General features: G+C 45.4%; 1 protein-coding gene across 2 annotated transcripts in view; it reads right to left on the bottom strand.

The window, feature by feature from the left end:
• The window catches only part of ASTN2 (astrotactin 2), a 664,383-nt gene that overhangs the window by 343,370 nt on the left and 293,474 nt on the right, over positions 1-27,539 (bottom strand). For both annotated transcript variants that reach the window (XM_081896297.1, XM_081896298.1), the window contains exon 5: positions 22,826-22,933. In XM_081896297.1, the coding sequence (XP_081752423.1) occupies positions 22,826-22,933 (108 nt within the window). The remainder of the gene's footprint in view (positions 1-22,825; positions 22,934-27,539) is intronic.

Here is a 27,539-nt window from a genome sequence, read left to right as displayed (position 1 = left end):
TCAGTCTCTCTCTGTATTTAGTTTTTATAGCAATCATGCTTGAAAAGCTCAACTCACAGAGATATGTACTGGAAAATGGGAGCAATGGCAAAATAGCTTTGTTTGCCAGAAGGGGGAACTCCTTGGCAGTTTCCAACCAAAAACTGTCCAAAGGTAGATCAGCAAATCTCAGCTTGAAACCACGATTTTGGTTAGGTGCTTGTAAAACTAGCTTGTAAAAAAGGCTTAGGTGCTTGTAAAACTAAATTCCTCCAAACTTTTGACAGCACCGAATCTCAAACTTGGAAAAGGCAAGAACAGCAGAGCCAATCAGAGAGCAGTTGGCAAGGCTGTCATGAGAGAGAGAGAGAGAGAAACCCTCTTAAGTACTTGACTTCAGAGGAACTCTTGTACTGTCTTCCAGAGTAGAACTGCCGGATTCACTTCTTGGTGCACAAAACACGCACGCAGCAGGAATGCTATTTCTACTTCTACAACCTCCTTGCCACCTTTTGATTTAAAAGAGCAGCAACACTTGGCTGAGAGAAGACAACTTTCAGCTTTGATTTCTGCTTGCTCACTCACTTCCTCCTGCCCCCCCCGCTCCAAATGCTGTCTGCCAAAAGTCACTCGCCACCCAAATCTCTCCATGCTCCTGAATGCACTCAGCCCTTCATTTCTAGGGAGGAAAAAAACTAAATAATAATAATTTATTATTTGTACCCCACCCATCTGGCTCGGTTTCCCCGGCCACTCTGGGCGGCTTGCAACAAAACACTAAAATACAATAACCTATTAAACATGAAAAGCTTCCCTAAACAGGGCTGCCTTCAGATGTCTTCTGAAAGTTTGGTAGTTATTTTTCTCTTTGACATCTGGTGGGAAGGCCGCCTGCGAGGTCCTGCCCTTGCACCCTGCGCAAGACCCACCTCGCCACCTATGAACAACCACGAAAAACCCCCGACTAAGTGCAAGGTGCATTTATTTTCCTTGGTGCTGCCAAGACATTCCCGGAGAGAAACTGGCGCCGTAACCACAGCAGCCCCTTTTTGCTCCCACCTCTTGGGAAAATCTAAATTTGACTCCTGCCGCCCCCAAACAACCGAGAAGCGACATGGGCTCGAGTTCGCGTGAGAAGAAGAAACACTCTGCACGTGCCCAGAGGCACTCCGCTTTTCTTTCTGAGCCCGCCGCGATGCACTCTGTACATGCTCGCGGGCGCGCCTGCCTGTCTTTCCAGCCCCCGCAGGGCCCCCCCGGCTCACCTGAGGCCCTGCCGCGCTTCTGCTGCCTGCGGTGGTCGCTCTCGTAGAAGCCGAGCGTCTCGGCGGTGCGCTGCTGCTGCTGCTTCCCGGGGCCGGGCGACGGCGGGCTGGAGGCGGGCGGCGCAGAGCGAGCCGGGGACGGCTGAGGGGAGCGGCACTCGCCGCCCGTGAAGCTGCTCCGCCGCTGCTGCCCGGAACCCGGCAGGAGCAGGGAGAGCTCCGGGGGGCCGCCGCCGCTGCCCCCCCACCGCCCGCCTTCCCCGCTCCCGGCGGAGGCGGCATCGGCGACGCCCGCCATCTTCTCGTGAGCGGCAGCCACAAACTCCGCTCCGCGCGGCGGAGGCGGCGGCTGCTGCTGCTGCTGAGGGAAGCCTCCGCTGGCCCGCCGGAGCACGTCATTGCCGCGCGACAAGGAGCGCACCAGACGGGCCCACCTCTCCAGCGCGCGCGAGCGGCGAGCGGTCCTGGCGGCCATCTTGACGGAGGCAGGAGGGGCGTTGCCATAGCAACCGCCCCCGCGCGGCCTGCTGCTGCTTCTCCTCCTCCTGTCGCCCAGCCCGAAGCCTCACAGCGACGACGCGGAGGGCGGGCGGGAGCGAAGGGAAGCGGGCCCAGCCTCCTCTGGCAGAGTTTCAGCCCGAATAACACCACCACCGCCGCCGCCCCGCCTCTCGCCGCCCGACTCGCCCGCCTCCCTCCCACGGCACACTAGGCAACCTCTCGCGGCACACTAGTGTGCCGCGGCACACCGGTTGGGAAACACTGGACTAGCTCATAGTTCATGCATTAACTGGGGGCATTTATGGCCTGAATGCAAATCACAGTGTACACAGCTGCCCAAGAGAAGGGGCAGGTTCTAAAGACATGTGGGCTGGTGATGTGGCTGAGAGGATGAGGGCTGGCCAAACTGTCAGTGGCACAAATAGAAGTGTGGAAATCCTGATCAACAAGTTTCAAGGAGAATTTCCCCATTCAAGAAGGGAACCAAAATAATGTCTCCTTACTTCCAGCTTAAGAGTTTGTCAAACGGCAGCAATTGCTCAGTATCTCTCAAAATACAAACAAACCATGTAACGTATACATCTTCAACAGGCATAGGAAATGGGTTGCCAAATTTGTGCAGATAATCCCAAAAGATGAACAGTCCTGACAGAGAGACATTAAACAAACAAACAAAAATCCCACAGCCAAAGAAAGTGTCCTTTCTTAGAAAAAGGTCCTGTTGAGGATACTATAAACATGGATCGGTTTTTTTTTTTCCTTTTCCTTTTGGAAATGAATAAATCCAATTAAAGCTGCCATTTATTCCTATTTTCTGAGCTGCCTGGCTATTCATACTCCAGAGAGTCCTGGCTGCTGCTGGGCATCAGTTCATTTTTATACAAAAAATGCCCCTGGGAGAGGGCACAAAGCTCTGTCCTTGAGGTTGAAATGGGGAGAGAGGAGAAACCCACTCCCAACCTGAGCTCTTTGGGATATAAAGTCACTATGCAGTTTGGAAAGTTGTTTGGTTGCTGTGCATTTGCATACTTGTTAAAATGTAATAACTAGATTTCACATTAAAGTTTCTGACATCAAGAAGTAGGATTTCATCTCCAATTGGGAACAACTATGGGACACAAAGCCTAGGACTTGCCGATCAGAAGGTCGGCGGTTCGAATCCCCGCAATGACGGGGTGAGCGCCCATTGCTCAGTCCCAGCTCCTGCAAACCTACCCGTTCGAAAGCATGTCAAAGTGCAAGTAGATAAATAGGTACCGCTCCAGCAGGAAGGTAAACGGTGCTTCCGTGTGCTGCTCTGGTTCACCAGAAGCGGCTTAGTCATGCTGGCCACATGATCCGGAAGCTGTCTGCTGGCCAACACTGGCTCCCTTAGCCAGTAAAGCAAGATGAGCGCCGCAACCCCAGAGTGATTCCTGATTGGACTAAACAGTCAGGGGTCCCTTTACCTTTACCTTTTTACATGCCATTTTGAATCAACCTGGTGGGTTGAACTTTTAAAAACTGCTCTCATTTTAACCGTTGATTTCAAAGGCTGCTAGTGTAATAATAAATACAGTGGTACCTCTGGTTAAGAACTTAATTCGTTCTGGAGGTCCGTTCTTAACCTGAAACTGTTCTTAACCTGAAGCACCACTTTAGCTAATGGGGCCTCCCACTGCCGCCACTGCGTGATTTCTGTTCTCATCCTGAAGCAAAGTTCTTAACCCGAGGTACTATTTCTGGGTTAGTGGAGTCTGTAACCTGAAGCGTCTGTAACCCGAGGTAGCACTGTAAATTAAAAGACCATCTTGGCCTTTATCCATCAGGTCTGGGAGGGAAGAGCCCCGACAGACTTCAGATACAAAAACTGATGCTGCTAAAGAAGCCAGAGACAATCTCAGCTGTCTGTTAGTGCAGACTCGGGTCACTGAGCCTGAGCTTCCACAGCTGCCACCCACCACGAACCACCACTGGCAGCAACAGCAGCAGAAATGTTCTATGATTAAGATATGATTCTGTATTATGCTCCAAGTTTATTTTATTAGGGCTGACATACATTTGGACGTAGATGGAATACTGCATTGGGGAGGAGTCTCTTTTTTTAAGATATTGCTCAACAACTTTGCCAAATTGTTGGAAGGGTCCCCTAGTGTCATCTAGTCCAACCCCCCCGCAGTGCAGGAATCTCAGCTAAAGCATCCATGACACATGGCCACCCAACCTCTGCTTAAAAATGTCCAAGGAAGGAGAGTCCACCACCTTCTGAGGGTGACCATTCCACTGTCAAACGGCTATTACTCTCAGAAAGCTCTTCCTGATGTAGGAATCTCCTTACTTATAACTTCAAGCAAGTGATTTGGGCCTTAGCCTTCAGAGCAGGAGAAAACAATGTGGGTTGTAAAATAAAAAATAAAGTGGTATAGAAATGAAATACAGTGGTACCTCTGGTTACGTACTTTATTCGTTCCAGAGGTCCATTCTTAACCTGAAACTGTTCTTAACCTGAAGCACCACTTTAGCTAATGGAGCCTCGCGCTGCCACCGGAGCACGATTTCTGTTCTCATCCTGAAGCAAAGTTCTTAACCCAAGCTATTATTTCTGGGTTAGCGGAGTCTGTAACCTGAAGCTTATGTAACCTGAAGCGTATGTAACCCGAGGTACCACTGTAAATTATTAATAAATCACGCAGCACCTGGTTGAAGACAATTCTTCTTGCACGCTCTATAATGCCCGATGTTGTTGGTTTTTTTAAAAAAATAGTGCCCATCAATAACTAGGAACATGAGCACCTCTGGTAGTTACATTTACCCCACTGTCTGTCTCTCTAGGTAAAGGTAAAGGTACCCCTGCCCGTACGGGCCAGTCTTGACAGACTCTGGGGTTGTGCGCCCATCTCACTAAAGAGGCCAGGGGCCAGCGCTGTCCGGAGACACTTCCGGGTCACGTGGCCAGCGTGACAAAGCTGCATCTGGCGAGCCAGAGCCGCACACGGAAACGCCGTTTACCTTCCCGCTGGTAAGCGGTCCCTATTTATCTACTTGCACCCGGAGGTGCTTTCGAACTGCTAGGTTGGCAGGCGCTGGGACCGAGCAGCGGGAGCGCACCCCGCCGCAGGGATTCGAACCGCCGACCTTTCGATCGGCAAGTCCTAGGCGCTGAGGCTTTAACCCACAGCGCCACCTGCGTCCCTTTCTACCCTGCCACAAATCATCTGCGTCTGTCTCTCTACCCTGCCACAAATCATCTAAATGCCCACTCTGCAAAAAGGGGGGCAGTATAGGTGCAGTGGGCTTTTTGTTCCACATTGCATCCTTCAAACACTTTCTTTTCTGTCCATATTGTTTCCAGAGAAGAAGTGGATGTCAGGTTAAAATAGCAAACATACAGCCTGCCTGTCCGCTTGCCCAGAAGTGAGAGGCTCGGTTTTTACTTTCACTTCTAAACCACTTTATTTTATGGGAAAGCATTCGGACATCCCACTAAGCCGTGTACAATATAAAAACAATAAAAGGTAAAGGTAAAGGACCCCTGACAGTTAAGTCCAGTCACAGACGACTCTGGGATTGTGGCGCTCATCTCGCTTTACAGGCTGAGGGAGCCGGCATTTGTCCACAGACAGCTTCCGGGTCATGTGGCCAGCATGCCTAAGCCACTTCTGGTGCAATGGAACACTGAAACCAGAGCAGCGCACAGTAATGCCATTTACCTTCCCGCCAGAGCAGTACCTATTTTTCTACTTGCACTCCGATGTGCTTTCGAACTGCTAGGTTGGCAGGAGCTGGGATCGAGCAACAGGAGCTCACTCCATCACAGGGGTTCAAACCGCTGACCTTCTGATGAGCAAGCCCAAGAGATTCAGTGGTTTACACTACAGTGCCACCTGCATCCCACATAAAAAAGCAGTAAATAATGTCATTAAAACAAAAATGCAACATAAAGGCAGCAGTATAAAAGCACCATTTTTAAAACAAAAGACGAAAAAGCCATACCTGGAAGCAGGAGCATGGGTGACACTGCACTCAGACTTTTTCTGAGTTTTCCATCAGTTGTGAGAATTCACTGTGTATTTGATATGTATTTGCTGCCTATATAGCATTGAAGCTATATAAACCTTTTACCTATATAAACCTGTGCTTAAGAGACACCATACCATTTATTATCACATATTAAAGCATTTATGGGGGGGTCCTATTATTCAAAACACATTTCGCTCATTTTCATTCTTGTAAGTCCAATTAGTTCTCTCTTTATTCGCATTGCTGATGGGCTTTCTGTGCCTCCCCCCTCCCTCCCCCCCTCTCTCATTCCTCCAGAGTGGACAATTAAAATCAATGGAGTCAACTTTGCTTTCATTGCCCTGCTCTGGAATCAGATGAGAATCATTGTTACATTGAGGAAAACTGTTTATAGATATCTTTTAGATAGATTTTTGCATAGCACTGTTCTTCAGTACAAATCAGATGAAATCGTGGCTGATTCATTGCTGTCATATGCCTTAAACCAGAGTTGAATTCTGGGTCAGATCAAAGACAACGTGAGCCTCAGTGCAAGAATAAAATAGATATGATGTGATAAAATAGTGATAAAATAATTGATCCTGTCAAGAAGCAGGGGGCCATTCTGTTGATCAGAGCTTATGTCTTCTCAGGTTTACCTTGAAGTAATTTCCACTGAAGTCAGTGGGATTTCTGAATAAACCATGCACAGAACATAGTTGCCAGGTTTATGTAAGGACAAAGCTAACCATACTGTCATTTACACACCTCTAAGTTCTACTATCAGGGATGTGGGTGGCACTGTGGGTTAAACCACAGAGCCTAGGACTTGCCGATCAGAAGGTCGGCGGTTCGAATCCCCATGACGGGGTGAGCTTCCGTTGCTCGGTCCCAGCTCCTGCCAACCTAGCAGTTCGAAAGCACGTCAAAGTGCAAGTAGATAAATAGGTACCGCTCCGGTGGGAAGGTAAACGGCATTTCCGTGCGCTGCTCTGGTTCACCAGAAGCGGCTTAGTCATGCTGGCTACATGACCTGGAAGCTGTACGCCGGCTCCCTTGGCCAATAAAGCGAGATGAGTGTCGCAACCCCACAGTCGGTCATGACTGGACCTAATGGTCAGGGGTCCCTTTACCTTTACCAGGTTCCACTCTGACCTGTTTTCACTGGGCTCCAGAGTAAACGGGGAACTTGCAAGCAACCAGACCAAGGGGGCAGAAACCAAAGCTGTACCCAGGGCCAGTCCAAGGTCAGAGTCTCAGCAAGTCAATTAAACATTGCAACCCTACTAATAAACCTGTGTGATGGGGACACCAGCATTCACTTTTCAATATTTCCAACCCTGCTTCATGCCAGTCTATTTACCAAATGCCCTCAAAGACTTACAATTTACCCTGCTTGTTAGACAAAGTAGCAATACCCTTGTAAGCCACCCCTCCTTTGCCTCCCCAGCAAACATGGTAGTATTTTATTTCCTGTGAAACAAGAGGCTCATTACCATGCAGCGGGCATGAGTAGAACGATTAGTAAAATTTGTTACCTTGCATGCTTGGAACAAAATTAAATTAAAAGTGTTGCTTTGCTGTCAAGATAAGGACCAAGCTAGAGTGCAAATACTCAATTACTTTGGTAAGACTGTATCAGATGCAACAAAAAAAAAAAACATCCAAAAACCTGGACCGCTGGGAACAGATGTAAATGTCATTATCTCTATTGCAGCCCTGGGGAAGTTAAAGAGGCAACTGAAGCAAAACAGAGCCCTAATCACTAAGACAGGAAGGGGAGACAGGTTTTGTGTGGCATGTTGGAATAATGGGTGATAGGCTAGGGGGGTTAGTGGGGATGTGGGTGGGGACAGTTTGCCTGCTTTTTCCTTCCATGCTTAAGCATGGACTCTGTGAACCTGTTCAGTATTGTGGGGATCTTTGTTTTGGAGAAATGGGTATGTCATTGTAGGGATTAGGAACATTAGGAAGAACTTCCTGGAAGTAAGAGCTGTTCGACAGTGGAATTTGCTGCCAAGGAGTGTGGTGGAGTCTCCTTCTTTGGAGGTCTTTAAGCAGAGGCTTGACAACCACATGTCAGGAGTGCTCTGATGGTGTTTCCTGCTTGGCAGGGGGTTGGACTCGATGGCCCTTCTGGTCTCTTCCAACTCTATGATTCTATGTTTTCGATGGTGTCTCTCTCTAAGTGGACCCGTTGCTTTGTCTCATCTTCCAGAATATATAGGATTATGTGGCACACTTGGTTGGCAATGTAAGATGATTTTGTGTTGGGGATTCCCCATCCTCCTTTTTTGGGGGAGGTGCAGGTATTTGGGGCTTATTCGTGGCTTTTTGTGTGAGAAAATAAACAAGTGTAGTTTTTTCTGCCACTTCTGGAGTTGGGTAGGGGAAATCCAGACTGGGAAGATTTGGAACTAATAGGTTAGTTTGGGGAGGGTGATTATTTTGATCGTGGCTTTTTGTCTGAGAGGATGAAGTTGGTGTCATTTGTTCAAGTCTCTGTTGATTTGTCACCACAAGGGCTTGTAATTGTGGAGGTATTATAGTTTCTGAGGTTTCTGGTTATTTGAACGCCTGGGTATCTGAATTTGGTGTAGCAGAGTTTTATCTTTGTGATGTTGGTGAATTCCTTTTGGGTATGCAGGGGGGCAGGGTGTTAAAGCACACAGCCTCAGATTTTGCAAAGTTTACTTGTAGGCCCGACACCATTGGAATGTGTTGAGGATTTTTTTTTTTTAGTTCTTTGGTTAGGGTGGTTGCTGTGTTTATGGGGTCTGGTGTTGTGACCATCAGTTTGCCTGCTAAGAGCCTAGTTTGAAGGTTTTACCTTTTATTTCCACACCCTTGATATCTGGGGTTCTTTGAGTATGATTGCTAGGGGTTCCAGGGTCAGGATGAATAGGAAGGGAGACAATGGGAATCCTTGTTTTGGGCCTCTTTGGATTGCTATGGTATTGGAATCCATATTGTTAACTCTGCATTTTGCTGAGGCTTGGGAGTAAATTTGTTTGAGGTTTGTAGGAAGTTGGGGCCAAAATTTATGTTAGTTAATACTGATAGTAGATATTTCCAGAGTGACTAGTGGGGTGACACAGGGTTCTGTCTTGGGCCCGGTCTTATTCAACATCTTTATCAACGACTTGGATGATGGACTCAAGGGCATCCTGATCAAATTTGCAGATGACACCAAACTGGGAGGGGTGGCTAACACCCCAGAGGACAGGATCACACTTCAAAACGACCTTGACAGATTAGAGAACTGGGCCAAAACAAACAGGATGAATTTTAACAGGGAGAAATGTAAAGTATTGCACTTGGGCAAAAAAAAATAAAAAATGAGAGACACAAATACAAGATGGGTGACACCTGGCTTGAGAGCAGTTCACGTGAAAAGGATCTAGGAGTCTTGGTTGACCACAAACGTGACATGAGCCAACTGTGTGACGCGGCAGCTAAAAAAGCCAATGCAATTCTGGGCTGCATCAATAGGAGTATAGCATCTAGATCAAGGGAAGTAATAGTGCCACTGTATTCTGCTCTGGTCAGACCTCACCTGGAGTACTGTGTCCAGTTCTGGGCACCACAGTTCAAGAAGGACACTGACAAACTGGACCTGTCCAGAGGAGGGCAACCAAAATGGTCAAAGCTGTGTACACGGTCATAGCTCCGGTTGCGGAAGGGATCCGTTCCGGAGGTCAACCCGGATCCCGAGGTTATCGTAACTGGAGAGACCACTTTTGTGCACACATGCTTCTGCGCATGTGCTCGTGGCAAAAACCCAGAAATATACTTCTGGGTTGCTGCTTACATACCCCAAAGTTTACATAACTGCAGGGATACGTAAGTGGAGATATGACTAATTCTTTAATCTCCTTGACATCCACAGAGAGGGGGCACCACTACCGAGAAGGCATTCTGCCTGGTTGCCTGTAACTTCAGTGAGGGAAGCAGCAGAAGACCCTCAGAGGAGGACCTCAGTGTCAGGGCTGGGTGATGGGGGAGGAGAAGCTCCTTTAGGTATACTGGGCCAAGGCCATTTAGGGCTTTAAAGGTCAGCGCCAACACTTTGAATTGTGCTTGGAAACATACTGGGTGCCAATGTAGGTTTTTCAGGACCGGTGTTATATGGTCTCGGTGGCCACTCCCAGTCACCAGTTTAGCTGCTGCTTTCTGGATTAGTTGTAGTTTCTGGGTCACCTTCAAACGTAGCCCCATGTAGAGCGCATTGCAGTTGTCCAAGTGGGTGATAACTAGAGCATGCACCACTCTGGTGAGACAGTCTGTGGGCAGGTAGGGTCTCAGCCTACGTACCAGATGGAGCTGGACACAGATTTGACCTGTGCCTCCATGGACAGCTGTGAGTCCAAAATGACTCCCAGGCTGCGCACCTGGTCCTTCAGGGACACAGATACCCCATTCAGGGCCAGGAAGTCCTCCATACCCGCCCATCCCCTGTCCCCTCAAAAACAGTACTTCTGTCTTGTCAGATTCAACCTCAATCTGTTAGCTGCCATTCATTCTCCAACTGCCTCCAGGCACTCACCCAGGACCTTCACTGGTTCTGATTTAAAAGAGATGTAGAGCTGGGTATCATCCGCATACTGATGAACACCCAGCCCAAACCCCCTGATGATCTATCCCAGTGGCTTCATATAGATGTTAAAAAGCATGGGGGATAGGACAGAACCCTGAGCTACCCCACAGGTGAGAGCCCAGGGGTCCGAACACTCATCCCCCAACACCACTTTCTGAACACCAGCCCCTCTAGCTGGTCCAGAAGGATGTTGTGGTTGATGGTATCAAAGGCTGCTGAGAGATCCAGCAGAACTAGGAAACAGCTTTCACCATTGTCCCTAGCCTGCCGGAGAGCATCGACCAGCACGACCAAGGCAGTTTCAGTCCCAAGGTGCGGCTTGAATCCCAACTGAAAGGGATTCAAATGGTCCGCATCCTCCAGGTGTGCCTGGAGTTGTTTTGCAACTAAGTGATCAAAGGCTTTAAGGATATCTAGGAACATGATTGCCAGTGGGAGTTTGGTTATTTTGCTGTGTTCAGGAAATTCAGTAGTTTCCTAATGGGGTCTGTTATGTTGTGACCAAGGATAAAACCTGCAGGGTCCAGGGGGGCAGAGGCATTTTGAGCCAACAGTCATTACTTGGCTATTCCAGTAGCCTTTGGTAAAACATGAAATATTTTTGCACCTCTCACAGTTTTAGCTGTTCAAGTCTATGTACATATCCTCCACTCCCTCTAACAAACTGCAGAGTAAGATTTCATTTTATTACCATGTCAATGAGCATCTCTGCCTAATACTCCCTGCCATCAGAGGCATTAGCTATAGGGGGTGGAGGGGGCTTCGGCTTCCACAATATATTGGGGCAGGGGGCAGCGCTCCCCAATACTGAGGGGACTGCCACTCCCCACCGCTGCCAGGTGCCCTCTGCACATCCCAGCTCCAGCCTCTGGCTGGCAACCCAGGACCTGGGCAGGGGCTGGGACAAGCAAGTACAGAGATCGCCCTCCATACTTCCTGCTCTGCCCTGCCCCTCCCATGCCAGGCAACATCACATGACACGTCATGTGATTCATCACCGCACCTCCTAAATGTGGGGGGCAAGTCGGCGCTCCTGCCTGCCACTCAATGTAGGTATAATAAATCATGTCTAGCATCCAGTCTAATGAATGTGAACGCTTGCTCAGTACCATTTTAGGGCTACTTCACTTGGCTTTGGCACCCAATGGCACCTCCTGGACTCTACCCAAGCAGCACACTCTCAGGAGTCACACCCATCACCAGCCCTACTAAGCACCCTCCTTGAGTATTTGTTTGCATGGCTGGAATGTGTGAACTGTGATAACAATGGCAATGCAAGGATCGGATCCACCCCCTGGAGCAAATGGCTTCCTCTCACCTGCAAGGGCTGCCCCTGTCTGATAATGCCTCTTGCTGGTCTGGATGGAGGATAGAAAGGGATGTGAAAGTGTGTGTGGAAACTAAGCTACTGTACTGTACAAAGGCAACATTTGCATTTTTTGCTCTACCCACTGTTGCCTCTGGCCACACCACTGATGGCATACGGCCACCAAAAGGGAATGTGTTCCTTGGGCTGTAAAAGGTTCTTCACCCCTATGCCAGAACTACAAACTTTACTGTGACATTTGGGTTCCTCCAAGAGAAAGAATTCTACTCCCTTAGCCCACAGGACTCACCTTTAACAGTTGGTAATTTGCACCCCAACTTAATGTTTATCCCAATTTCTTCCTCCTGCAGAATCAAGACAGCACTGTGGCAGCTTTTGTAATAATGAGAAAGCAGAAGAACTTTGAGGAAATATTTGAGCAGGCGCCTCAGCTCAGATTTACGTGCTATCCACTTATCGAGTCATCTGAAGAGTAGCGGGAAGCATCTCATCAGCTAAGGAGCAACTTTATCACTTCCATACTGCCTTTCATACTGCTGCAAGCAAAGATACCACACAGAGATATCAGCTCAGTCACCAGCCTACTTAACACTGCTGTACCACCCATTATTCTGGAACTCCTTTGTAGAGCTACTTTATGGCCAGGGTTCATCCCCAAAGCTCAAGGCAGGCAGCAGCACACCGAGCATAACTGTAAAATATCCACCCAGGATCCTATTAAAGACCTATATCTGAAGAACTGTCTTCTCTTATCATATAATGCTATGGTCCTTGAGATTTGCTGACGATGCTCTTTTGGGATTACCATTTGTGTGCCCACCACCACTCCAGCTCTCTACCCTTGCTGCCCTCAGTTGGTGATCAGATTACAAACTGCAGAGGCAATGTTGTTTCCTCAACCATGGCATCAAAGCAGGAACAAAGGGATAGTTAGGTATATTGATGTTTGTGGCACAGTAGTGTATTATGCCACACTCTAGCCTCGGGAATATGGAATTGCAATTAAGATCCTGATCCAAATTGCAATGTGTACTTCTAGGGGTGCCAACTTGAATAAAATATTATGGGGGGCCAGGTGAGCCCTACCTTACATAATCACATGACTCAGTGCACACACCATCTGGATGGGAATGCCCATCAACTTTGTGGGGGCCCAGCCCCCTCAAATATTTTACTGTGGGGGCCAAAGCCCCCATGGCCCCTAAGAGCTGGCTCCTATATATATTTCTCTAATGCAAAATTGAAAGTAAGATTAAAAGCCCAAGTGAGTCCACAATCACTTGTGGGGAGAGGGTGCTGTAGCTCCAGTAGAATGCATGTGTTGCATGCAGAAAGTCCCAGGTCTGATCCCAGCAGCTTCAGGTAGGACTGGGAAGGTCTCCTGTCTGCAACTCAGGAAAGCTTCTGCAAGGCAGTGCTAAAAACACTGAGCTAGATGAACCAATGGCTTCACTCAGAATAAGGTGACATTTTCTTTATTTCATTATAGTTCATATGGACCATAGTTCAGTGGTACTGTGCCTCTTTTGAGTGCAGAACACCCCTGGTTCAACATCTGTCCAAAGATGCCTGCCCAAAACACTGGAGAACCTGGCCCTATCAATGCTGCCAGTACTGAGGTGAATGGAGCAATGGTCTGCCTTGGTATAGTTTCCTATGTTCTTATGTGAGCATGCACACACACACACACACGGTTAATGGAAGACTAAAGCTATTCAATAATGTAACAACTATATAACTCAGTTACAAAAAACTACTCTCACCTTGAAACTGTTTTAATTCCTATCCATTTCTCATGTTTGTGTGCCCCCTCTCAATTTCAGCACCTTGTTCTAGGGATATATAGCAACTGATGCATTTGTGACTTGGTTTTAAAAGATGCCATAATACTAAAAAATGAAATTAGCTGGTTTTTGCAGGACAAAATTAAACTATGTAGTGGGGCAGGGGTTGTTGTTTTTGGGTGCAAAGACAGCCAAAACAGAATATGGGGAGGGATACAACCTGAAGGTTAGCTGAAATGACCATTTGACCCTGTCCAAAAACTTATGATTTGATGCCTTATATGCCTAACTGAGTTTACATTCTTAAGGAAATCAGCCCTGAGTGCTCACTGGAAGGACAGATCCTGAAGCTGAGTCTCCAATACTTTGGCCACCTCATGAGAAGAGAAGACTCCCTGGAAAAGACCCTGATGTTGGGAAAGATGGAGGGCACAAGGAGAAGGGGACGACAGAGGACCAGATGGTTGGACAGTGTTCTCGAAGCTACTAAAACGAGTCTGACCAAACTGCGGGAGGCAGTGGAAGACTCTTTGCAAGTCCTTTCCCTGCGTATCAGGCAGGCACTGTGTCTATTGTAATTTTGGCACCAATTGAACACCTTGTTCAACAAATCTTTTAAACAAAGGTGTGTGTGTGTGTGTGTGTGTGTGTGTGTGTGTGTGTACGTGTGGCAGTCTGTATCTGTACTGGATTTGAAACTGTTTTTATTTATGAAATAGTTCTATATAAATGAAATTGTTCTAACTGTGTATATAATGAAATGTTTTCATTGCTGATGTTTCTTATTGTGAAATAGCTTCTAGATATTTTACAGGAAGCTATTCACAATAAATTAAATAAATAAGTGAAAGGTAGATAAAATGCAGGTCCAAAGAATAGCAATGGAGGAAGGGGAACTTGTGAATTTCTATCTACACCCCCGCCGCCCAAAAAATCCCACCCATTACTGCTGTTATAGCCAGTGTCGTGTCTCCTGCTATGATGTACCTTGTTTACTTAGCCCTAGCATCTATGTACATTTTGGGGGAAGCGGAAGGGAAGGGAGGGAGAAGAGAGGAGAAAGACTACCTAAATTTTTCATTCCACATCTCATTTGCTTTGCTTTGAAATAATAAGTGTCTGTTGCCTCCAGAGGCGTGCGAGGATCAAAGACAGGCTTCTGCGTATGTAACAGATTCCAAATACCTAATTTTCCCTTATAAAGGCCTTGTTTTAAACACCAAATACAGAAGCAGATCAAAGCCTGGATTCGTCTTTCTCTAACAGCCCTCGGAAGGCTCCGTGAGTCAGAGAGATACACAGTGGCTGATGCAAAATTGAGGCAGATAATTGGGCTCCCCTGAATTCCCATTAAAGATTGCTGCAAATTAGGGGAAAGAGCTGGACATCCTGTAGACTAAAAAAAAAAGGTCTTCTTTCCCCTAACCCCTCCCAAAAATAAGATATACTGGTGATATCTGCTACAAGCCTCTGAACAACAGCAGAACCTCCTTATCTTAGTAAGGCGTGGAACTTATCACTGGACAAGAGGAACCTAAATCCCCATGGTCTTAATTAGGCTATAATGGGATGGCAGTGCTGGTTTATGAGGCAATAATACAGCTCTCTAGAGACCAAGCGATGCTTCGGCTCACTGTGTTATCTTGACAAAAGGAAACTACCAAATATTGTTGAAGAAAACAGCCACACAGTCCAGTGAGAGGGAAGCAAATGAAGCCCCGGCCCTGGAACACAAAAAAGTGGTCGAAAACTTGGATGTTTCGGGGGGGGCACTAGTTATCGCAGGGGTTCCTTCAGGCTACTACAAGATAACCATATTTGACTATACCACATAGAACCATGAATCTGGGTATGTCATGTGAGCTAGATACTCGCTCCCACAATGCAAATTGGCACAAGTAACAATGGGGCCAAACAGATGACTACAACGGAAGGTATGAATAAACTAGGACTTATAGCTGGTGTTATACGCAGCAGAATAATGTGGTAGACTTCAGACTGTAGGTGAATGGTGGTACTTCCTAATGTCCCTTAGGACAAAAATTCATTAGAAACAGAAAAGCAGGCAAGGAATTGGAGTATAAACTGTCCCTTATATAATTGGAGTATAAACTGTCCACAGAGAAATTTACGGTCTTCAAATAAAAACATCTTGAAGGTCCCAGGCCACAGAGAAGTTAGGCTGGCCTCAACTAGAGCCAGGGCTTTTTTGGCTGTGGCTCCGATCTGGTGGAACGCTCTGTCACAAGAGACCAGGGCCCTGCAAGACAGAGCTGTTCCACCAGGCCTTTGGCAAGGGCACAGCCTGACTCCCTCCCTCGGCAATCTTCGTGGAGCTCTGGCCCAATGGCTGCCAGTGGCTTGAATTAATTAATTTTATAATGAATGATTTTAGAGTGTTGTTTATGCTGTACTTTTGTACTGTTTTATTGTTGTTAGCCACCCTGAGCCCGGCTAAGGCTGGGGAGGGCGGGATATAAATAAATTTTTTTTTTTTTTTTTATTATTATTATTATTATTATTATTATTATTATTCTATTTATCAGCTATACAAAAGCAGTGGGAGATGAGGCTGAATCCTGCAAAGACAAAGGTGTAGTCAGTGGGTGTTTCCTGCATCTGGGAATGAACTGCACAACCTATTCTGGGAGGGGTGAACTCTTCTTGAAGGAAAAGGTTCATAGAGAGTAGTCGTGGGTTCCAATTGTCACTAGAGTCTCTGTGGATGGCAGTGATTAGTCACAGCTTAGGCTGATTTGCCAGTTATGACCATTTCCAGACCAGGATAGCATGGCCTTCATTTTCCATGCCCTGCTGGCTTCCTGTCTGGACTACGGCAGTGTGCTATCTGTGGGACAGCCCTTGAAGACTAGAAGCTGCAGCTGGTGCAAAAGGCAGCTGCTAGTTCGATAAGTGAGGCAGCCTGATGGGAACATGCCACTGGTCCTGAAAGCACTGTGGTGGCTACCTGTAAACTACTGGGCCCAATTCAATGTGTCGGTGCTACCATACAAAAGCCCTAAATGGCTTGGGACCCAAGTACCTTAAAGAACACCTTCCCTTATATCAACTATCTTGGACACTACAATCTGCAGGTGAGACCCTGATGAGGTGCATCTGTCTCTCCCCCCCCCCCCATTATTGACATTTGATGCCTGAAGGACACTGTTCTCGGCAATCCTGAGATCATTGGAATGAAGAGAGAAGGTTTCAGAAATTGTTTTTATTGCAACTTTTTAAAAGAACGCTTCTCCCCTCCTAATTGTTTTATTATGGGTGTGTTTGCTGCCCTGAACTGCTTTGGCAGATATAAATTCAATATAAATAAATAATCTGTATTATCATGTGCTAGACTTCTGTTTGCGAGGAGTTTTACATAGGGGAGTCGTTTTATTTCACCTGCAGCCTGGGGTGGTTACTGCCAATGTCCATTCTTATTCTCCTACCCCATTTTCCTGCAAGTGAAGAACATGCTTTTAGCCAACAAGTGAAGAACAGGCCTTTAGACAACAGTAGCAGGATCCCGAGGAAGAACAAATCACATCCACTAAAGCAAAAATGTGAGGAGTATTCATTACTCTTTTCTTCAGTTGGAGAAAGTACAAGAATGAATTGCTGTTAAATGAATTGGCTTTTAAATAAAGCCCAATATGAATTTATTATTTTAACTACTTGATTTAAAAAAACACACAATTTGTTTGAGTGCAGTTATTCTGGACTACAGTTCTTATCATCCCTGACCATTTACCATGATGTCTGGGACTGATGAGAGTTCGAATCCAACAGTAACCGGACAACTCCCATGCTATCCTTGGTTGAGTGTGACATGCTAACAAGGCCACTGAATTTATTAACCTCAGGGGTTAACCTTGAATTCAGATCACTCACACTGGAACTCTCTCCCCAAAACCAAATGAGGAGAGATGTGCTTCACATGCAGAAAGTATGCTTTATGATACAGCATAAAATGAGATGTACAGAGTTAAAGATGAACCACCAGATCCACTCCAATAAGCACTGGAAAAGAAAAAGGCACTGCAGCACGTTTAACAATTGTCCTCTGTCCTGCTATGGTTCATCTGGGCTGGAGACACTTTTGCACTGCCCTTAATGGCCATTTAACTCCAAATAACCGTGACAAGAGGCCCACTATAAAAATCAACAGGAAAGCATCATCACTAACAATTAGCTGTCTCTGGTGACACAGCTTTCTCTAGTAGGAATTAGAAGCTTGCCCAATTATGGTTCTCAGCTGCAGTTCTAATTATTATGTTTATAAAAAAAGACACCGTTTTCTCTTAAACTGGTGATCTCCCTTGCACATGGGATTAGCAGAGTTCAATATAGAAATAGATGAGACAGATATAGATATATTCTTCCATAAAGGGAAAGTGGCAAAGATATCAAAACAAAACAGGCCATTTTTGACAATGGCCTACACAAAAGACTCACTGGGACATACAGAAAAAATGACCAGGAGCAAAGGACAATGGAGAGTTAAGGGGGAGGCAGCTGGCCCTGTAATTAAGACTTTGATCTTCAAGGTCATTTTCATCACTACCATCCCCTCACATCTAATAATGCCATCAATGAGGCAAGGTGAGGCAATTGCCTCAGAAGGCAGGATCTACAGAGGCAGCAGATCTGGCCTCCAAGGAATATATTTCCCACGGTCACAGTGAATGCCTGATCATCTGCCTCCTCAGAAGCCTCCCCCTCCCCCCATGCAGCCTCTACAGTGACCTTTCTGCCCTGGCAAGGGGGGCATTTTGTGGTTTGCCTCAAGTACCAAAACGTATTGGGCCAGCCCTGGTGCCAACAGGATTGTATCAAAAAAAGGGGCACCAAGAAGCAAGAGTGAAGCACCAGCATGACCAAGGAAATCCCAAAATTTACAAGAGGGAAATTAGGTAAATTGGGGGAGAACTGAAAATTTTCAATAACTACAATGGAAAAGGACAAGGAATGAAGCATGGGAAAAGGAGTAGTAGAATGCTTGGAAGGGGAAGGAAAGCTTGGACCCTGAACAGGAACACTTTATTTATAGTTGGTTTCCTCTACTAAAGCTGTGCGCCAGATCCAACCAAATCATAGGTCCTTCCTGAACCAAATCAGGTAAATTCAGATGGACCAGGGTTTTGGCCATGTTAGGTTGAAGTTGACCTGATCCAACCCAGGACGATCCAAAAGTTGGGAGGTCTGGCAGGGAGCAGAGACGGAGAAGGATGCAGCCTGTTTGTGTCTTATTCTCCCCTCTTCCCCAGCCAACTGCATGTTTAATTAGGGTTGAAAGACTAATTAAAACTGTGCAAGGATCCTGAATCAGTTTGGGTCCCAGATACAGGCTGAGTTGGTCCTGGATCATCCTGGGTCAGATCTATCCTGGGATAGATTGGATACAATCCTGAATCTCCCTCGGGGCTTGTCAGCACTTCTATTTGCTCCACCACTTCCCCTGAGAGACCTGTCCAGATCTTCACTTTTTTGAAATATGGCAACCCTATTACTAGCAGTACATGTAAAAAGGATCTAGGCGTTTTGGTGGACCACAGCTTAACATGAGTCAACAGTGTATTTGCAGCAGCAGCAGCAAAAAAAGCTAATGCTATTCTAGGCTGCATCAACATAAGTTTAGTGTCCCAATCGAGGGAAGTAATAGTCCCACTCTATTCTGCCTTGGTCAGAACACACCTGGAATACTGCGTCCAATTCTGGGCACCACAATTTAAGAAGGATATTGGCAAGCTGGAACGTGTGCAGAGGAGGGCAACCACTGAGCCAGCTTTGCCCCAAAACGAACATATTCCTATGCATGCCAACACCTAATCACTGAAATAAATTTCACTGTTTTTTCGCAGGATAGTAGAGGCAACTTTCTGATCCTGCATCTTGCTACGCTTAAGTACAGATAGTGAATGCAAAGCACAGAAGCCATCGCACAAAACAGTAATTTGTTCCTGAGCTCAAAGGACCCTGCAACTTCATTATTTCTTCACACTCATTTTTCAAAGCCACCTCTTGTCACAAAAATAAAGGAATGCAAATGCAGATTAGCACTTTTTTTGGTGGGGAGGGAAGCAAGTGTGGGACACACTCTGAAACTAAGGCTTTAAAATAATAGAGAAAGAACAAGCCTCCTAACTCTGCTAAAACTGAAAGATGGCACAACTCAGGAGATTTCTCTGCTCTCCTTTTCTTGCATTTCTCTAGAATTGCCTATAGCCTGTTCTACACATACAGCAAAATGAGGTGGTGCAATCTATTGGTTGTATCATAGTGGATTGTATCACTAGTGGATTGTATCTAGTGGATTGTATCACTTCAATGTGAAAGATACCTGCTTCAGGGACTTCCGAGTTGGCGCCTCCGGCAATGGCGGAGCTCCTCCGATCGGGAGGAACTTGCTCTGTGGAAAGCAGGGTCTGACCGCCACGGCGAAGGCAGAGACCCACTGAAATCACAAGCGAGAGAACCTTGTGAACCTGGATTCGGCTGGCACCTTTTGCGCCTCCCCTACTCGTGGGGAAACCCTGTTTTGGGGATTTGGAGCGACGTGGGGTGAGTGGCGCGGTGCTTCAAATTGACTGCTTCTTTCACGGAGTGAAGCCGCATTGCTGTTGCCGGAGAGCGCTGACTTTTTCCTGTGGACAATTGGATTTGAAACAACTACTCGTGAGTAGAACGGAAAATTGGATCTTTAAATACCTTAATCTGGGACCGAAACGGGAAGGTCTTAAACAGGAAGTCCGCCTTCCACTTTTGTAAATAGATTGAAGCAAAGACGTTACAAGCTAAAGTCTTTGAAAGCTTTTGGCAAAGGATTAAATTTCCATCGGTTAAAATTACAAAAAACCCCTTGAAAGCAGGAGAAGAGGGGGGAAATTTTGGACTTAGCGAGCCTGCAGGAGAGAGTGAAAAATCAAATTATCACTGCTCTGAACCTGGAAAAGAGCTGCCAGAAAGAGTGAAGTTTTGGGAGAGTTCATTGACTGCGAACAGAACGTATTTGACAGCTAGCTAAATACTGTAAGAGAAAGATACTGTTTCCATTGTCCTCTTCTGCATTTAAAAAGGAGGAAAGGTAACTGAAAATTGAAACTATCTTTATGGCTTGAGTTGTGTTTGAAAGGATTGATACAAGTGGAGACTGTTTCGCTCTAGAGGGAGCTTGTGTAACTGTTACAGGAGTGTAACTGGGGAATCACTAGCTGCAAGATAAGGAATTGTGAGAACCAAAGATTGACCTTGGACCATTCAAAATATTGATAGGAGAAGTCATAGTGACGGCATTATGTAAGATAAGCTATTCGCTGGAATAGCTTCATAAGAAGACGGATGACATGTCTTTTAAAATTGACAATTTGGAACAAAAAGTGATTAATTTGAGACAAAAAGTGAGCACCAATACAGAAATAATTCAGGACTTGGTACAGGAATCTACTTTGGCAGGAGAAGGAGAAAGCTGTTGTTGTTGAACCTAAAGTAATACAAGCAGGATCCTCAGTCTTATAAGTTGAGGCCTTTTATGATTAAATCTAGAAAAAGATTTTGAGGATCGGATCCCGGCTTGGACTGAAAAAGGAAAGTTGGAAAGATCCCTCTATGCAGGGATTAACTGACTTCTTGGGTCTGGAGGAGATTGAAGTTCTGGGGGCCTTTGGATTTGGATTATATCCAGAAGGAATAAAAGTATTGTTAGGTTGGAGTCTTCCCGAGATCGGCTGTTTAGCATTAAAGAATATGAAGAAGACCTGCAGAAGGGACCTGGAAAACAGTTAAGAGCCTCGGACATAAGATCTCCAGGTTGATGGACTATATGGAATTGATGGAAAGGACTGGCAGAATCCGAAACCAGGGAGAGGAGATGGTGGAAGAAGATTGGAAAATTTAAAGTTTATATATAGAAATACTGTAAAATTAATGAGTGATTGAAAAATGGTGGAATGGAATTTTATGGCCTTAGCAGATATGTTATAAAGAGTTAAGCATATATAAGTATTTTAGTTTTAATGGAAAATAAGGTTAAAAAATATGTTAAGATATTTATAATATGATAGAGAATAGAGAAAGATGGAAAGGATTTGCTGAAACAATTAATAGAAGTGGAATACAAAAAGGGAGGTGTGAGGAGGTCGAGGAAACAAGGGAATGAAAGATAGAGTATGGAAAAGCTGTGATGCATGTTTTTAAATTGTTTTTGTTTTGTTTTATTTAGGGTTAGGGTTGGGGATAGGGTTTTGTTTAGTTTAGTTTAATGTGTTTAGGTTAATGTGTTTAGGTTGTGTTTTGTATTGTCTATATATTGTATTGTATTTTTGTTTCTCTTTTGTTTTTTTGTTTCTCTTGTCTTCTTTTCTCTTCTTTTCCTTTTTTGTAATTTTTAAAAGTAATAAATATCATTTTTTTAAAAAGATACCTGCTTCAGGTAAAATAAAACACATTAAAAGAAATCTGCAAGAAGAAAAAAAGTGGCACAGAAGGAGAAAAGGTCGTCAACCAAGCCAATTCCTTGCCTTGCTGCACTAGTTTGTCCTTTTCTTTTCCTCTCCCCCTGCAGCCCGTTGAGATTTTTGTTAAAGTTTCTCATAATACAGTAAGATATAGAAAATAAGCAGGAAGAAGAAAGGAAAGAGAAAAGGAAAAGGAAATGAAAGGGGGGGAAGAGAGAGAAAGGAAAAAGAAACAGAAAGAATCCATTTCCAGGGAAGGCAAGTACAGACAGCTGCAGAACAGCAAAGAACATCTGATTCCAGCTGAACACATGGGCTTATGACCAACTAAGTTCAACGCAGAGTGGAGCTATTCAAATGAATGAATTTAATTAGTCATGTCTATAATTTTCAGTGGGCTTACTCTGAGTAGGACTTGTCAGTGCAGGATAGTGCATATTGGGACTGGAAGGGTGACAAGCCAGAAGACCAGCAGTAGTGCCACCCTACTGGGTGGGTTGCAAGTAGGAAAGCAGGCAGGTGGGCATTGGCTCAGGGTAGACTGAGGCTAGTGGGGAAGGGCCCCATTCGCCCTAGTGGACCAGCCTCCACTGGAACTGCCGCTGGATACAGCCCATGGGTTGTATAATGGTTAAGATCCTAGGCTTTATCAAATGATTTAATGTTTCCCAGGCAGTCAACATCCAGTCATACATATAGCTTCAGCAACGTTGTTGTATCACACACCTTCACCAATTGTATTGTATATTGTATTTAATTATGGGGTATCAGAGTTTCTAGGGGGCTAACCAGGCTGGGATAGCTGGGATAGCAGGCTTGTTGGCTTTTGAATATCTGATGTAGATTTTTTTCAATTTCATTGTTCTGTATGGGACAATGACAATAAAGATTATCGTATCATATTGTGGCCTAAACCATTAAATCGAATTTTCTCCCCTCCTCACCTTTGCTACGTCGTCGGCTCCTGTATTGCTCAGTGTAGAAGGTCAACTGAGTTTCATCATCTGCTTCAGAGCCAGAGTTGCCTTTGGTACGGCCAAATCCAATCCCACCTACGGAGAAGGAAATTGAGGATTAGTGCTAGTGATCATGGCAAACAGTTGCCCAGAAAACAAGTATGACCCAAAACACACCCAGACCCACGGGGACAAGTGAATGGATTTTCTGAACTGCAGGCCCAAAGGAGGGCTCGAGGGAGTGGTTACACCAAAGTAGGGATACCAAAGAAGGATGTCCAAATGTCAGAGTGATCAGTTCTAGTGCTTTATTAAAGAAGGTCTAGACTTACAGCAAAGCAGCCTGCCAGGTCTCCAAGCCTTTTCAGATATGGGACGGACACCACAGCAAAGAGATGGCTTGTCTGAACCCAGGCAAACATGCCTACATTCTTTATACACAAAGCAGCAGACATCACTTTGGCCAGGCCTACCCATCACTTCACCTGACCAATTGAGGGCATAAGGGACAAATTCCCAAGTCTCACAGATAGTTCCCCTTTCTGGGCTCAGAGCCCAGCACCCCAAGCCCAAAGATAAGCACAATAAACACATCTTAGCTCATTGTCACAACAACTACCAATTAATTGTGGGGTTATCTTGACAACCAAGCTGGTGTTTACAGAGCTTCAAGAATAGTTCACCTTGGTTCAACACACTGGACTTTTGCTTTTTATCATTTTATTGGTTAAATCAGGTCCTAGTGCACAAGTGATATACAACAAAGCTCTTCACTAGTCAGCTGTCTAAGCAAGCCACTGCTGAAGATCTGTGCGAGTCTCAGATAGCTGGAGCAATAGAATATCCCCAACCACCATCTCTTAAAAGATACAGTGGTACCTCTAGTTGCGAACGGGATCCGTTCCAGAGCCCTGTTTGCAACCTGAGCAGAACACAACCCACGTCTGCACATCTGTGCACGTGTGGGTTGCAATTCGCCACTTCTGTGCATGCACATGACATCATTTTGAGTGTCTGCACATGCCCAAGCGGCAAAACCCAGAAGTAACCCTTTCCGGTACTTCCAGGTCACCGCGGGATGCAAACTGAAAAGATTTAACCCAAGGCATCTTTAAACCGAGGTATGACTGTGTTGTGTTTGAGTAACCATTGGCGTAACCATTGGCTCCTTCTCAGAGACTGCTCTAAACTCCTCCTCAAGCAGGGAGACAGCAGGGGTGGGTGGGTTTCCAGGGGATTCTGGAGACATAGTAGCCTCTAAGAGTTAGGGATCCCTGAAGGCTCTTTTCTCAATTCCTGAACCTGCTCCTTTCTCCCTTGCTCTTGCTGACTGGCCTCTGGCTCCTGCTCCACTTTTTCTGCCTCTTCTGGCAATCGCTTCACAAATACTTCAGGCATCAATGAAGGAATTGGTGACAGGGGAAGATTTCTACTCACTTGTGGCATGGAACCCTACGCATCACTGGCACCTTCCCCAAGATCATTCTCTTCACTCTCCTCTTCCTCTGCCCACAAATCCCCTCTCTCCTTGACCTCCTGCCAGTCCCTGACAGAGTCTTCTCTACCAGACCTTTTCCCCAAAGTCACCTGCTTTTGGACATTGTAAGATCCATGCTCCTGGTGATTTTGAAACTGTACAGGTAAGGGAAACCAAAGAAGAAAAGCAAAATGAAAGGCCTTGTGAAAATGTTTGGCGCACGCCTCTCACTCTGTGAAGAAGGTTAAAAGGAAAGAGGCCTCTGGGGGCTGACAGTGGCCCTTTAAACTGCCATTAAAGTATTTTACTGTTGTAAAAATTCTTTATTATTCTACGCAGAAGTGCAGCCTCCACGCTTCTTGGCAAGAGAACTGCAAATGGAAGTGCCGCCCCCTGGCCCATGGAAATCTTAATCACTTCAAGCCAAGGAGGCAGAGGACTGCACCGAATGGAGAGCAGTTAAAGACACAAAAGCTGCTTTCAGTTGTGAGTAATACTGAGGACTGGCCCCTTGAAGAGACCTCTGTTCCAAATCAAGAACCAAAAGAAATTTTTAACCTGACAGAGCTCAGCTTTACCGAAGTTGGTTGGGAGGGAAGCAATAAGGTCAAGCAACCACCAAGAGATGTGAAAATCTCTTGGAAAGTGTAATGGAAACTGTGCTGAGATGTAGGTCAGGCTGAGAATCTGACCAGTAAATAATAGATTTGGTCAATGAATCAAAATAAATATTGTCAATACAGTGGTACCTCGGGTTACATACGCTTCAGGTTACATACGCTTCAGGTTACAGACTCCGCTAACCCAGAAATAGTGCTTCAGGTTAAGAACTTTGCTTCAGGATGAGAACAGAAATCGTGCTCCGGCGGCGCGGCAGCAGCAGGAGGCCCCATTAGCTAAAGTGGTGCTTCAGGTTAAGAACAGTTTCAGGTTAAGTACGGACCTCCGGAACAATTTAAGTACTTAACCACGGTACCACTGTATATACAGTCAAGCTTCTTCTTATTTTCTTAATGCAGTGACTTGTGAAGAATAGAAGGCATGCTTTTTGTCTTCACAAAAAGTGGCAGAAGCCCTGCCCCCTTTTTATCAGGAGTTCCATCCTTTTATGTAAGTGTTGCATTGTTTTATATAAATTTTTATATTGTTTAATATACATTTGATCCCCTGCCCCCAAAAAGTCTGTTTTATGAGATCATATGACTTTTCTACATGTCTGGCTTCTAGCCCCCAACCTGATAGTTTCAAGTCATTGACCCAACCTAAGGCATGGGTGCCCATCCTAAATGTCTGGGTTGTACCTCAGTATGTTTCACCCTTTGGATGTTTGGAGATCCATTTTGAGGTGGCCTGCCCCTTGCCTCACCAATAAGGGATGCAGAAGATCCACCATCTTTGCCAAGGGCATGATGGACAACTCAACCAACAGGAGCAGATAAGGAGGGGTATTTCCACTATCACCTGACTCAAACAATGAACTCCGCAGAAGACAGGGCATGGCTTTTAGTATGGGTCTAGAAAAGCATCCCAAAGGCACCTGTCTCAAGCTGTTGGCTATGGCATCCTGTGCCAGCTCTATGATGAAGCAGGTTGCCCACCTCACATCTAACCATTTAACAGAGAACCAAAGTCTCCAAAGAGAGTCAGAGGAAAGCCATTTTGTAACCAGTTGTGAACCATGTGAACTGTACACAATTTATCAAGGATAGTTGGGAGAGAGTGACCATATGGTGGCATTTTCTTGGAGCCTGTGTTTGGAGAAGCATCAGCTCAACGACCACGCTTGCAGACTGAATTCCTGAATGAGATAGTTAGCAGGGCTAGGAGCTCAGAGAGAGAGAGAGGAGAAGAGGCAAATATATTAAAGTGTTTCTTGTTTGGGGGTTGGAGGACACTCACTGCCTGTCTGCCTCACAAAGGGCTCATACACACTTCTGCTGGTCCTACTGCTTTCCCCTGGGAAAACCCGCTCTTTACTGCTGAATCAGAGCAAAGGTCAATTGGGTTTTCCGCAGATTGACATTTGCTCTGATTCAGGGCTCATCCACTCTTCTGCTTGCCGCAGGCCTAGAAAGCATGGGGCTGAGCAGTTTTCTGTTTCTCCCGCTGTTTTTCCCTGGGAAAACCTTCACTTTTTTCACTAAATTGGAGCAAATATCAATCTGCAAAAACCTGTTTGCTCCAATTCAGCAGCAAGGAGCAGGTTTTTCAGGGGAAAGTGGCAAAGCAAATGGAAAACCTCTTGCACCCATGCAGAGACTGCACAGGACAAGCAAAAAACCTTTCAGACCCATGCTTTCTAAGATGAGCAGAAATGTGGGCAAGCCCTGACTGGTGAAATTTTAGATCCACCTTTTTATTAATCTATAATAAAATACATTTAAAAATAAAAAATAAAAGGCTAAAAATTAGAGCCATCCCTGTTCTTATTTGCCAGACAGGCTATGTTATAGAGCTGGCTTGCGTGAAATTAATGGCTATCTCGCCCTTGAAATATTTAAGGCTAAAAACACTACTGGATTCCCACATTCTAGGAAATGTCACTCGGGTAGAAGGTCTCAACCTGTGGCACAGCCAGAAGACAAGGGAGCGGGGATTCTTCATGAAGCTCACTACAGAGTGTTTTTCAAATTATGTACACACAATCTAGCCTACTGTATAAGGATAAAATGAGATTTAAAATATTGTGGAAAACACTGAAATATGTATGCTATACACAGTCGTCAGCCTTTAGAGAGCAAGCAATTAGTTGCAATTGTGATACTGAGGTCTCTTAAGCAAGAACATGCTTCATACTGTTGCCGATTAAGAGAGCAATGGAGATCTACAGACTATACCAAGGGTTGCCAACAATCATTAGGAGACTGACTTTGCAGAATCTTAAAAATTCCTACCATGTCAAGGTTGGCATATCCAAACAAGGTTTGGCATTACCAAACAAAATTTATTGTATCCAATGTTAGCCCTACTCAGAGTATAGCCACTATTGGCTTTCTCCTTCTTTCCTTGCTGTGAATTAAAAAAAACACGTTTTAACTGTTTTTAACTATAATTGTATTTTAATCATAATTATACATTTTTCTTGAAAACAACTTTATACAGTCAAGCCATGCATAAATTTTGTTAAATAAATAAATTGAAAATAATGGACATTACTAACTTAAGATCTATTAATTTCAGTGGGATTACTCTGAGTAGAACTTAGTTGGATGAAGAATACTGTCG

This window comes from Podarcis melisellensis (genome assembly GCF_964234715.1).
Source record: "Podarcis melisellensis genome assembly, chromosome: Z".
NCBI classification, from domain to species: domain Eukaryota; kingdom Metazoa; phylum Chordata; class Lepidosauria; order Squamata; family Lacertidae; genus Podarcis; species Podarcis melisellensis.
This window is presented reverse-complemented; position numbering and strand designations above follow the sequence as displayed.